Below are 14,323 nucleotides of genomic sequence, written 5' to 3'. Positions count from 1 at the left end.
CAGCCAAAAGAGGACTGGCCACCCCTCAGAGCCTGGTTCCTCTCTAGGTTTCTTCCTAAGTTTCTGCCTTTCTAGGGAGTTTTTCCTAGCCACTGTGCTTCTACATCTGCATTGCTTGCTGTTTGGGGTTTTAAGCTGGGTTTCTGGCATAAGCACTTTGTGACATCTGCTGATGTTAAAGGGCTTTATTAATACATTTGATTGATGAATTTATTGATGACATCATTCATTCATTCATTTCGTCTGACCTGTGTATCCTGCGAGTGCTGCGGCGGGGATGACAGGTTTGTCCTTGCTGAGGTCTGAGCGCTCCCTGACGTAGTCCTTGAAGGTTCCCTTGGGCTTGTGTCCGTGTAGGGCGTTGGGGTAGTCCTCGGAGTCAAAGTTGTCGTAGGATGGGACGCGCTGCAGACTGTTGAAGGAAGACTGGCTGCTCCAGGACTGGGTCAGACGGTCACAGCTTTCAAAGCTCTCAATGCTCTCAAACGAGTCCTGTCCTCCCAGCTTACCTGAGAGACAGAGAGCAGAAGCTGTTAGTTGTATTGTCTCAAGGTGTGAGAGGGAATGATAATATAATTTTCTGAAAGTAAATCGTATTGAGCAGGGACATTACGATTTGACAGAGGACAATATTTATAGCAGGAATACACATTAGACATTGGCAGTAAATTACACTCTCACTGAGCTTCTTTGTTCTGTATAACGCAATGTATGGTCTTGGCCCCTTCATTTCACACTCAGTTTAGCATACGCAACTGGCATTTGGTTTTGTCTAATTGGAAGAAGATCAATACAAATTGAATTGCTATTTCTGGCCTTGGCAAAGATAAGAGGAGCATTTCAACTGAGAGCTATTAAAGAATGAAAGATAATCCAGTGCCTCGACTGATGCTGAAATCTTCAATTGCACAAATTGAAGCCACGTGTGGTTTTCGGTGGTGCCACAAATACTTTCCCACATTGAGAAAGCACAATGCGCTGCCAAAAACCCTGGGATTTATTATGTACGAGGCCTGGACATACCTTGCAGGCGAATGCCCAGTCAGTCCACTGGATTGGTCCTGTGTACTGTAAAATCCCTGATACCCCCTATTCATTTGTTCAGCTGGGGGATTTGAGAAGAAAATCCCAGCTTTATTGGTATCAATGTAAACCACACTGTTAATTCTTTTCCAAACGATCAGTGGGAAAGCAAACAGATGTGCATGTGATTAAGTAAACAGAGCGGTTCTTGAGAAAGAAAACCCACGCTCTCTGACACTCTGTCACTCTCTGTCCTTGCTGAGAACAGCCTCAAGGTTGAGATGTGAGAAACAGAGATGAGAAAGTTGAGAGAGAGAAAAAAAATGTGGTTGTTTTTTAAAGTTACCTCGCTTGAGCTGTTTTACATGAAAGCTATAGGGACAGACAGCTCTAATGAACCGTCTGGCTTTGTTCACTTCTCACTCTTGACACAAACAATTCATTTATTTTCTCCTCGAGGCGAGTTTGCTTGATCCACAAGCCAGCTATAGGGCCTCCTTTCTACTATCCTGGTACATGAGTGATGTGGCAGGGCAAGATTGGAGAACATCAGCAAAATCACACGCTCACAGTGATGTTCACAAACCCAACACAATTAGCTAGACCTCAAGACTCACACAAATCATATCTATCATAGATTCATACTGTATGGATTGAATCAGATTGAATCAGAGTCTCAGTCTTATGCAGAACTGAGACATGGACTAAAGGCCTACTCACGTAATGGCCCCAATTACCCAAGTTAACTTGTTCCTCTTTGAGATAGGGCACCTAAAATACAGCAGCTGTAACAGCCACACTACACTAAACCTTGATTTCCAACCATTTCCTTCACTATCTTGTGTGTAACCCCTCACCTCTGCTGATGCGGCCCACACACATGTTGTCGGGGGAGACCACCTCCTGTTTGACGGAGAAGTAGTCCCCCTGAAGTGGATTGAGGGGCATGTCTCGGAGGATGACGTTGGGGTATTCACTCTCGTACTTGAGTGACAGCAGGTCCTCTGAGCTGATTGGGTGAAGGGTCTGGTAGGACTCTGTGATGAAGCCCGGCTCGGAGTATTCAGAGGGAGGAACGCACTGGGCATGTTCAATGCCATAGCCTGCAGAAACACAGGAGTAGGAGGCGGATGAGGAGAGAGAGAGGGAGGGGGTGAGAGAAAGGGAGGAGGAGAGAAAGATAGAGAGGGATTAACAAACCATTGATGCATTAGATCCAGACTTACAGTACATAGGATGTAGTCCCCTCAGTGATACTTACTGACAAAGTAGTCTGAGGTATAGTGGGATTCCTGGAAGGTAGAGGTCAGGCCGTTGACAGGGAAATGCTTTGTGTCTTCTTCATGAAAAATAGATATCAACTGTCACTGACCCCGTCATTGATTTCATGTATCCTATAATTTCATGTATCCTATAATAGCCATAAACACACTGCATGGCGCTTGCAACGCCAGGGTTGTGGGTTCATTCCCCACGGGGGGACCAGGATGAATATGTATGAACTTTCCAATTTGTAAGTCGCTCTGGATAAGAGCATCTGCTAAATGACTTAAATGTAATGTAAATGTATGGTTGGGCCTAGCTGATTAAATATTAATGACCAGGAGGAACGGGAGGTCTTCCTCTTCGTCTCAGATTACCATGTAAATGCTAACAGCGCTAACACTTGAAATCGTTTTGCACAAAGATAGACAATGCTGTGCTTCAATACACACTACAGCTAATGTGACCGGAACAGTAAGCATTTCTGAGGCTTGTGATTGATACCAGGGTTGGGCTCAATTTTTCATTGAAGGTAGTCAATTCAGGAAGTAAAGAGAAATCACAATTTAATAATATATCAAAGGCATTTCTTTTTTTAATTACTTCTCAATAAACTGAAAAGTATTTAGATAAAAAGTTTTGACATTTCTGAATATTAAATTACTTCAATTCGAATTGAGCCCAACACTGATTGATATGTTGTACGGAGCATTATGGGTACTGTAGTACAATCATGCTATAGCCTGGGCCTACCTTTCTGAAGCATCTCTAGATGTTCCCAGAGAATGTCGCCCACAAAGTCAGGAGCTAGATCGAGGAAGCGTTCCTTCCCCAAAGCACACAGACTGGCCCCGTTCATACAGAACTTGTGGAAGTCCACGCTCTTCAGGCTGAACTCATTCACCGTCCACGTCAGCCACTCTCCCACGTGGCTCTCTGTCCACTGCCTGGGGTCTGAGAAGGACATGGGGGGAGAGGGAGGGACATGTCACTGAAGAGCTACCTGAGGTCACAGTCATATACATGGTCACAAAATACCTCCAGTCCACTCCTCTGGTTTAATCTACACTCCCCTGAACTAGAATGGAGATGAGGTATTATCAGGCCACAGAGCCATTTCTCTAGCACATTCATTTTCATTAGCAGTTTCAGTGGGTCATGATTTTAGACCTGCTGCTGCTATTAGAGGTAAGAGGAGGAGTGGTGCAGATACGTGGTGACAGTAACAATAGACTGTCAGTGAAACCCCAGCTATTTGCAGACTGCCTGGTAGGGCTGGACTGGGGAAACCAAATATAGACCTGCTATTAACAAAATGATGAGCTCTTCGGTATGCCTCAATCGAAGAACCATAATGAATCATTTTTGTCTGTCTCTCTACCCCGGCTTTCTCTGATTCCTACAGTCTGTCTGACAACCAGTACACTCAATCTGTCATTTTGAATATAATGTCACCACTTAGCTATCTTTAGTCATACTGAGAGGAAGGGTTTAGGTTTTGAGTGTGTATAGGGAAACATGCCACAGTGGTTAATCTAAAAATATACATGTAAAGTGAGAGATAGAACAAGAAACAGAGGGAGAGAAAGAGAAATAGCGAGAAAGACACAAAAAGAGAAAGTAATCCCTTGTTTAAGTGCCTTACCTTTGGGAATAGCCAGTCGTTGCTGTTCCTTTGTGAAGCCGCTGAACGTGTCCTTCAGAGCCTGCGACATCATCTCTTTACTCCCTGGAGTGAGCAGGGGCACGTCTCCACACTCCAGATCTGTCAGTCACACAGGAGAGAGAGACTAGCAGTCAGAGACAGAGCACAGGGCCACACACACACACACACTGTCCAGACAGACAGTGTATCAACTTGGGAGAGAATCAATTATACTATAAGGTAGCTGCCGCAAACACATTGGTCAGATACGTGTGTCCACAAACAGTACATGCTCCAGCTTCCACTCTCCGTGTTGTCAAAGTGCCTCAAAGCGAAGGGTTGTTTGTTTGGCAATATAATACATGAATGACTCACACATGGACGAGGTAGAAGGGCTTAAGAGGCTTTCAGAGGCCATTCTCACTGACCTGGTCACACCCTGGGTGGGACTCACAAGGTGGGGCTAATACCTATCAGTGGCCACTGTGACCTCCTAACTATGTCCTCCCTTGACACACAGAGGGTCTACTGTCACCCCGACACCACGGTGGTCAAACGGCAAGGGTCAGAGGTTAGGGACGAGGTGATGATGTCACCCTGAGCCCTGCCAGGCTGGAGGGGGTCGAGGGGGTGTATGAAGGGTGAGGGGTGTCTCTGGGGTCCCAGACACACAGGCTCACTGTTCTCTCCTCACAGCCAGTGGGCCCACAGCAGGAGACAGAGCACTCTTTGATGGCTTTAAACAGTGCACGATGACTCGCACTGATCTAATTCAACTCTACCAGATTACAGAGGGGTGGATGGAGGGAGGGGGAGAGGGAAAGCCCCCAGGGCAGGAGAGCTAGACTAGAGTGCTAAAACTCTACTCGGATCAAGATGGCAACAGTCTGAAAAAACAAAGACATGAAAAGAGAGAGAGAGAGACAAACACAGACAGAGAGACAGACAGAGAGACAGACAATCTACTGTGAATAAATATAGAAATCCCCACACCGCATTTCATAACAAAGAAAGGCATAAATGACTACCACGGCTGTATGTCACTCTGTCTCTATCACCCCTCGCCGTGTGAGGTAAACTACCAGATCACAAGCAGGCCCGGAGGGAGATTGGAGATGTTTTGTCACCACTCTGCTGTCTCTCAACGCCACAGATGTTCTGGCATCTCTGCCCTGGTTTGATCTGCCAGCCCAGCGAAGGGGAGGCCTTGGCGATGTGCAGTTCATGCGTGTTTTCAACGCTCGTCAATGTTCCCGACTTCATATGGAATGCACAACAGCTATCTCTCCTCGTTGGGCTGTGGAACTGTAACCCAACACTGCCTGACTGGAACCCAAGGCTCTCTCTCTCTGTTTAACTGCTGGAAGCTGACAGGCCACATTATGCAGAGTGCCCAAATGGAGGCGAACCGTAACACTAACGGTGTGTGATTGGATTAGGCCTCCATGCTCCCTCTCTCTCCATTTGGAAGACCTGATTATACTGCATATTAGAGTATCCACTCTGTTGGCTAGGTTACACATTTCTACAGTATCAAGCTATTTTAGTATCATTTTGCAAAAGACTGTAGAGGCTTTTGTCAGACAAGGCCCTCGACATCACACAGCAAAACAGGCTCCGATTCTGAAAGCATTCTGAAATTAAAATAAAACGAGACCTGACTGTATAGCGTACACCATGTCCCTGACTGCACGGTCAACTTGACCGTCTTCACCAAGGCGGCTGGTTGTTGAGTAACTATGTAGTGTTAGATAGCACTAGCGGAGAGCGGTCGCAGTCTGAGATGAGATGGAGCATGCTCAGAGTCAGACTGTGCCTGGGCTTTGATATCTATCAAAGGCAAAGACTGAGGGAATGTTGCATTTTATTTGAGATGGATCGAGCGGAGTTTGTCTGCACTTTCAAACCAACTCAAAGACACACATAGCTCCCTCTGGGTGAGCAGGTGGGGCTTCAGATCCTTCAGAAACAGCTGAAACAGGCGGTTTAAAAAACCTAGAAAAGACAGGTGTCCTAGTTATGACTTAACCAATGTGCGAGGGTCTGTACTTAACCAATGTGCGAGTGTCTGTACTTAACCAATGTGCGTGTGTCTGTACTTAACCAATGTGCGTGTGTCTGTACTTAACCAATGTGCGTGTGTCTGTACTTAACCAATGTACTGCATAACATTCATGTTTTAACTTGAACATGATATTTCCTGGTGCATGAAGCTCCTATAGTCTGAACTGAATATGATTCTGTTTTACACATTACAAATGATTACATTTCATACAGTATACTGAGAATGGTGCTCACTCCCTCTCTAAACAGCCTATGCAGTTCTCTGTAAGATAGCTAATGTACTGTCCATCCATTAACTGGGGAGGCAGGCTTGGGTCTAGAGTCTCTGCTAAAATATGAGGTCCTGATATGGTTTCAATGCCTGGGAGTCCCATTATGGCAGGCTGGGCAGAGCAGGTCACTATCACTGAGCGTTAATAAGCATCCGCTAGCCACCTCTAACACAGAGTGGTAGTCTATCATAGGATAAGATCCATCCATTTAGTGGACTGACAGTGTGATTGGGTTTAATATGGGGTGTGATTATGACAGAAGAAGGGTAAGGTTGGTGATCTATGACACCCACAACTTAGATTACAGAGTGGAGAAAGGGAGGACCGTGTCTGCATGTGGCTTGTGGTAAATAGTTTTATTGCCTGCCAATTAAGAGAACATACGGATCATTCCAATTTTAATTAGAAGTGGTATGTAAAATGGGACTATATAATCATTGACAGACATTGGGAGAGAGATGTGCTGTAGATATACTGTAAAATATATTGACAGCCACTGCTCTGGTGTCATCCTGTGAGTAATGTCAGTGAGTGCTTGATGTGCGGAGTGCCACTATGATATCTGTCCCGAGAGATACCTACTGAATGGATGCTGTGCGTGCCGGACTAACCATCTCCCTTCCCCCACTCCTAACCTTCCCTGCAGACAAAAGGTTCCAGTCCACACCTCTGGCCGCCAGGTCTGTTAGCAGTCGGGAACAGGAGGAGGAGGGAGGCACACGTGAACCAAATTAGCAGCCTTCTTCGCCTGTGCGCCGGAGCGAGGGCGTGAAATTGGGATTTTGTGGCCAGGGCCATGGCCCTAAGGAACCGTGGTGGGGCTGGGGTGCGGCAGACCAAGGCGGGTGGGGTAGGGTGGGTGAGGGGAGTGGAGTGGAGGGAGACTGGAAGGATGAGTCATTGAGCTGTAATGTGAGTTGATCACAGGCCTCAAAGTGCTCCCTCTGCTCTCACACACTCTCAGTGTCTGGAACGGTGCCACCTCCCTGCCTCTCCTCCCTGCCTCTCCTCCCTGCCTCTCCTCCCTGCCTCTCCTTGCCTCTGGCTGAGACTGCTGTGTTCATTCATAAACTCCCTGCTACAACGTTGCCTCTGGCTGAGACTGCTGTGTTCATTCATAAACTCCCTGCTACGACGTTGTCTCTGGCTGAGACTGCTGTGTTCATTCATAAACACCCTGCTACGATGCTGTCTCTGGCTGAGACTGCTGTGTTCATTCATAAACACCCTGCTACGATGCTGTCTCTGGCTGAGACTACTGCGTTCCTTCATAAACTCCCTGCTACAACGTTGCCTCTGGCTGAGACTGCTGCGTTCATTCATAAACACCCTGCTACGATGCTGTCTCTGGCTGAGACTACTGCGTTCCTTCATAAACACCCTGCTACGATGCTGTCTCTGGCTGAGACTACTGCGTTCCTTCATAAACACCCTGCTACAACGTTGCCTCTGGCTGAGACTGCTGCGTTCATTCATAAACACCCTGCTACGATGCTGTCTCTGGCTGAGACTACTGCGTTCCTTCATAAACACCCTGCTACGATGCTGTCTCTGGCTGAGACTGCTGCGTTCATTCATAAACCCCCTGCTACAATGTTGCCTCTGGCGGAGACTGCTGCGTTCCTTCATAAACACCCTGCTACGATGCTGTCTCTGGCTGAGACTGCTGCGTTCCTTCATAAACACCCTGCTACGATGCTGTCTCTGGCTGAGACTGCTGCATTCATTCATAAACACCCTGCTACGATGCTGTCTCTGGCTGAGACTGCTGCGTTCCTTCATAAACACCCTGCTACGATGCTGTCTCTGGCTGAGACTGCTGCGTTCCTTCATAAACACCCTGCTACGATGCTGTCTCTGGCTGAGACTGCTGCGTTCCTTCATAAACACCCTGCTACGATGCTGTCTCTGGCTGAGACTGCTGCGTTCATTCATAAACCCCCTGCTACAATGCTGTCTCTGGCTGAGACTGCTGCGTTCATTCATAAACCCCCTGCTACAATGCTGTCTCTGGCTGAGACTGCTGCGTTCCTTCATAAACACCCTGCTACGATGCTGCCTCGATATGCATGGAGCAGGCAACTTCCACCCACACAATGGGAGAAAGAGACACTGTGCTATCATGTGGCTATAAATAGTCCTAGACTGAGTGTGTATGAATGTGTGTGTGTCCATTTAGGTCTGTCACTGTGTGTGTGAGAGAGAAAGACAGTGGGTGTGCGATCAAAGTGGGGAGAATGTCTATAGGGCTATTCAGTGGACTGTCAAATATTTCAGCAGTGAAATGCTTTTAAAGCCATAAAGGGCTGATTTATTTCAGTCCGATGTGAGATTAACCTCCGTGGCTGACAATACACCTCTCTTTCTCTCTCTCTGCAGCACTGTAAGGCTGTATTTAAGTATGCGAGAGGGTCCACTTCCTGAGGCTAAGGTGTCACTTCCTAGAAAGAAAGAGAGAGGTGAGTGGTGGGTTGAGCGGGTCGGTCATTTCAGGGTTAACCCCTTTATGGAAAATATCCCTCCACGGCTTTATAGGTTATTAGGCAGCGTGGTGGGTACCACCAGGGGGTCCAACTCACTCAGGGACCCAATGTCCAGAGGTGACACCGCTATCTGATAGAGCTTTGATGGGGATTCCTATCAGTCCGAGTCTGGGAGCGAAGGGTCATAAACCCTGCTGACATAAAGAGAGACCATTCAGCAGGGGAATGAAGTTGGGGGGGGGGGTTCAGAGGGTAGTCTATGTCCTGAGAGGACTGCTTGTTCTATTTGGATTCCCATGTGAGGGACAGAGACAGTAATAGAAGAGGCCGCTCGGCACTCGCTAGAGGAAGCTGCCGGGCAGGCAGAGCAGTTGCGTTACATCAGGGCCGACCATGGGCCAGTCCAGGCGCTGCTCTGAGGTCACAGGCTGGGGCTATCCCACCATCCATCCATCCCTCCTTGTTGGAACACTGCAGCTATTCTTAGGGCTCCACCGCTGTCTGCTGGGCGCCCACTCCCTTCACAAGCATGTGGTGCTCAGCCTCCGGACCTGTAACTATTACTACTGTTGACCAGACCTGTAACTATTACTACTGTTGACCAGACCTGTAACTATTACTACTGTTGACCAGACCTGTATCTATTACTACTGTTGACCAGACCTGTAACTACTACTACTACTACTACTACTGTTGACCAGACCTGTAACTATTATTACCCAGACCTGTACCTATTACTACTGTTGACCAGACCTGTATCTATTACTACTGTTGACCAGACCTGTAACTACTACTACTGTTGACCAGACCTGTAACTACTACTACTGTTGACCAGACCTGTATCTATTACTACTGTTGACCAGACCTGTATCTATTACTACTGTTGACCAGACCTGTAACTATTACTACTGTTGACCAGACCTGTATCTATTACTACTGTTGACCAGACCTGTAACTACTACTACTACTACTACTACTGTTGACCAGACCTGTAACTATTATTACCCAGACCTGTACCTATTACTACTGTTGACCAGACCTGTAACTACTACTACTGTTGACCAGACCTGTATCTATTACTACTGTTGACCAGACCTGTAACTACTACTACTGTTGACCAGACCTGTAACTACTACTACTGTTGACCAGACCTGTAACTATTACTACTGTTGACCAGACCTCTAACTACAGTATGTCTCTCTCTGTTTACAATACAAAACACACAGCTCTCCAGGCTCTGAGGCTAACAGAGACTAATGCCCCCACAGCTTCTCTTCTTTATTTCTCTCTCTTCTCTATGTTTGAAATTCTAGCTCTGATGTAAAGTAAGTACATTAACTCGTCCATATTGTTTACCAGTCTCAGTTCATGTGTGATGACATTAACTGCCTTTTTCAATTGATCCAAGGCTATGCCTGGTGGATGCTAAGTATTTCTCTTGAAAGCTGGTGGAAATTCCCTGCTTACTGCAGAGGGGAAAACAGAGACAAAGCTCTTACTAATGGCTCATGCTCACCATCCATGCCAGCCGCCTACATGTCTTGCTACTCACGATCATACACTCAATACTTCAATCATAGAGAAAGAGCAGATGGTTTTATGCGTCTTCAAAGTAGAAGTGACGACTGGGTTGCAAAATGTCTCACTCTGCAAAAATACATACACATTGTGCAATGCCCCAGCTCCCTATGAAAAACGCCTACAGCATATTTCAGAACACTTCAATCTACCCAAGACAAAAAACATGGGAAAAAGCAGGAAAAGGCTGTTCCATGTTCTTTGTGAGTTAGCAGGGCTCTGGCTATCTGTTAGACTACCATGCCAGAGAGCAGAGCAGGTGGTGTGAGCTTAGCGGCATGTAGCAGCTTTCCCTGGCCCCAGCCCTGCTGTAAACACACAGGGGATGCTCTGAGGGAACTGTTTAGGCATTAAATCAAACACACGACATATCTGACAAACAGTTTACTCGCTCGCTTAGATTCTTCTAACAAACCCACCATGCCTGTCCCGTTTTCAGCCCAAACTGCAACATTCCGTGAGTACAGTTTCCTGACACTGTTCTGAAATGTGGCGGGAAGCGTTACCGCCTGAAAGTAGAGGGAATCCGTCATATTAACAGAATATTAATTAATTCCACAGTTCTGTTTGTGACACTCTACGCACACAAACACTATATGGATACAGTTCTACATCATGCAGCTCAATGTGCTCTGCTCATTCTAAAGCATGGGCGACAGATGGATAGTGGATAAATAAATTCCCTCCAGACCACATTGTTTTCATGTTGCGTACCATACATTCCTCTTGTGTTTTACAATCACTAATGTGCTTCCCACAGCGTTCTTGTGTGCCTCTAATGAGTCAGAGAATGACTGTGGCCCCTTAGAAAATGGTTGGAGTTCAAATAGATGAATTAATCTCTATTTTCAATGGAACAGTGATGTTTTAGAGTTGAAATTGATGTTTGAGTGAGAGGCAAACAATCGTATATTTGTAAAACATATCAAACATCTACTTACTTTTTACCTCTTTATCTCAATGTAGGTGTTTTGACGCAATGCAACACTTCAGACAAAATGAGATAGCTGTGTGTGTGCTGATCATGATGTGTAACAGATGGATAACAGCAACTCATGGAACACATGCACGCGAGCGTGCAAACACTCACACACACAGACTCCTCCAAAACATTGAGTAGATGTGACTCACACCGTCAAAGAATGACTGAACTTAACATTGTGTTCCTCTTGACGTGAGTGAACATAATGCAAGCAATCAGTCTATCTAAATAAATGTCATCATTTACTCACTATTTGTCATTTCTTCCTAAGAAGTTCCCCAAAAAAACACACTGGAGTCTGAGCTCTGAGGGCTGAGGATAGGAGCACGTAGAGAGACCTCTTCATGTGGTTTTATGAGAAACTGCCAGTGGACTGTGTCCCAGCAGCTCTGTAGTGATGGAAGTGAACGCTGTCAAGTTCTCATTAGGACGGACCCTTGGGCCTCCTCCAGACGCCCACAGTAATTGTCGTTAGCAACACTCAGTCTGGAGATTGCCAGGCCAGGCCACTCACTCCATCCCAAATATGCAGATATGAAGAAAGAGAGAGAAGGAGCCAGGCCAAGCTAAGGCATCCAGCTGTTCCAAACACCCAACTCCCAACCAACCACAGCCTGAGCCCTGGCCCCAACCTCCCCTCCTTGGGGTCCAGAGCAGGGCAAGGTAAGGGCACATGCGCCTCCGATTTGACTGTGCCTGCGTCACTGAGACCCGACTCGACATGAGAGTGCCACAGAGCCTCACCTACATCATAGAACTCTCCTCCTCCGCCACAGCTTTCCTTATTGTTCCTTGCTAAGTAGAGCAGACCTGCTTGTCAATACCCCTCTGATATAGTAGGGTTGACAGACATTAAAGCGCAGGCTGTGGCTCATGGGACGTTCACTACTAGCCTGATTACAAAAGCAGCACTCATGCTGACTCCAAAAACAGGTGGTCTGCAGAAAACTGAAAATGCATACAAAAAAGGAAAGAGGAAAATCTGGGCCGCTGGCTGTAAACAAAAGACCGGGCTGGCCTCGGAGGACACCAGATTGATGTGTATACCAGGCAAGGTATTCTTACTCTGGGCAAACAACCTCCTGATGAGGAACTGTAAAACAGCAATATGGGGACAGCAATACATGTAGTGCCACGCACAGGGAATGGTGGGATGCGTGGGAGGTGGTTGGCCATGGTTTGGTGAGGCAGCGTGGACCCCACTAGTCAGTTCCCAGTCAGCTCTCCCAGTCAGTCCAGTAATGTGGAGTAATGGGGAGAGGAAGGGCCTGTGGCGGCAGGAGGCAGCCAGTGGCATGCGGTGGTGCGGCTGGTGCTGTGACTCAGTGATTAGCAGAGACTGACAGACGGCTGGGATGAGACAAGCCGACGCCACATCAAGGCCTGAGGTGACGTTAGACTGAGAGATGCTCATGTGGCCCACAGAGAGGATGGGAAAGAGGAGGGAGAGAGGGAGAGGAGGAGAGGAGGAATGAGAGGGGGGAGGATGTAAAACTCAGGGACGTGCTGTTTCTTTGTTTTGGTTGCTGTCTCGAGAAGACTTATTGGTGAAGGCTACACTCCAAGAGATTAATCTTCTCTGATGTTTCTGACACGGTCAAAATAAATGATCTTTCAAGAAGTTCACATACCATTATACTACCAAATTACATTTTTCAACATGATTCCACACATACCTATGCTTCAGCACATCTTACAGTATGTCACACCTTCAAATGCCTTTCTTGCTCCCTCTCTCTCCACATATGCTTACTATTTAGTACACTGATGTATCACAAGGTAGCACACCTATTGTATATGACTAAACTCTAAAAGGCTAAATTAATGCGTGCAGTCATCCCGATATTGCCCATTCACGATAACATTTCACAGATTAACAGGGGAAGACCACGGTCAAAGAGATGAATGAACGAAGGATGAGGAGGGAGGAGGAGATACCCATTTAATGATATTATAGGGTGACATCACAGCCCATTGACAGCAGAGACACTGTGTCATTGTGGCCAGTAGTAAAGTACTTCTCCTCATAGACAACCATTCTACCAACGTCTGCTCTGCATAAAATTAGACTGTGGCCCATTCAGGAGACTGGGCATCCAATGCCCACTGGGCACAACGGCAGCCTGGCATCATGGATACATTGTTAAGGTAAACACTGTCTAATTACTATGGGTACAGCACCAAATACCAGGCACCGAAAAGTGCTCTTGATCTAACATCCTGGTTGGCCATTACTTGACTCAGCAAAGTGAAATGGACCTGAGCAAACATGTTTGTTCTGTTGGGTCCAGAAGCAGCAGCCCACATCAGAGGAGGCTGAATCGCCCCACCGCTGTTTGCACAGCTGCCAAGTGGCCAGGCGGGATCAAACACGGGCACATTTTGCATTTTATACCCCACTACTGAAGGAGCGCTGAAAACGTCAAACCAGCCCTCAGCCGACACACGCTTATTCAAGCCACCATGCCCAGGAGGAAAACACACCTCACCATGCCAACAGGCACCCACCCGGGGAGAGATGGGTCGAGCCTCTGGCTCCTGGCCCGTTGAGGGCCCTGGCTGGCTGTGTGTGGCTAGGGTGTGTGGTAGCATAAGGGGTTCTGAGTGCAGCCGCCCGGCCCGGTAGTGCAGCGGGCCAGTTAAGACAAGCAGCGTCTTAATCAGATAAAAGAGAGACTGCGACCGAGCAGTCCTGCCTGCCGCACACATTCCTCTCAGTCAATTAACCCTGACCTGCAGACCTGACGAACAGAGAGAGCGGGATCATAGACCATGCAGGGAGGACTCAGTCAGTACAGGACAGCACATGTTCTTATACAGGATACAGGATGGTAGGAGTAGTGTATATACAGTACTGTAAAGAAGCCATAAGCTACATTCTTTTGAAATCAGAAAAAGAGGCCGTTATATTGCAATCCGACACCTTCCATCTTGAGAAGAAATCGGACTTATCTAAGCCTTGGCAGTTCCACTCCATAGCTTTCTAGTTCTGTTATGGCTACTTGATAAATGG

At 47.0% G+C, this 14,323-nt stretch overlaps 1 protein-coding gene across 6 annotated transcripts in view; it reads right to left on the bottom strand.

The window, feature by feature from the left end:
• Positions 1 to 14,323, bottom strand: part of LOC139549305 (protein c-ets-1-B) — a 40,541-nt gene that overhangs the window by 10,519 nt on the left and 15,699 nt on the right. For 4 of the 6 annotated variants that reach the window (XM_071359616.1, XM_071359612.1, XM_071359611.1 and 1 more), the window contains 5 exons: positions 3,932 to 4,051; positions 3,040 to 3,240; positions 2,285 to 2,362; positions 1,881 to 2,126; positions 249 to 509 (listed from right to left, as the gene is read on the bottom strand). In XM_071359616.1, coding sequence (XP_071215717.1) covers positions 249 to 509; positions 1,881 to 2,126; positions 2,285 to 2,362; positions 3,040 to 3,240; positions 3,932 to 4,051 — 906 coding nt within the window. The remainder of the gene's footprint in view (positions 1 to 248; positions 510 to 1,880; positions 2,127 to 2,284; positions 2,363 to 3,039; positions 3,241 to 3,931; positions 4,052 to 14,323) is intronic. The other 2 variants (XM_071359613.1, XM_071359615.1) reach the window with 1 other exon arrangement.

This window comes from Salvelinus alpinus, chromosome 22 (genome assembly GCF_045679555.1).
Source record: "Salvelinus alpinus chromosome 22, SLU_Salpinus.1, whole genome shotgun sequence".
Taxonomy (NCBI): Eukaryota; Metazoa; Chordata; class Actinopteri; order Salmoniformes; family Salmonidae; genus Salvelinus; species Salvelinus alpinus.
This window is presented reverse-complemented; position numbering and strand designations above follow the sequence as displayed.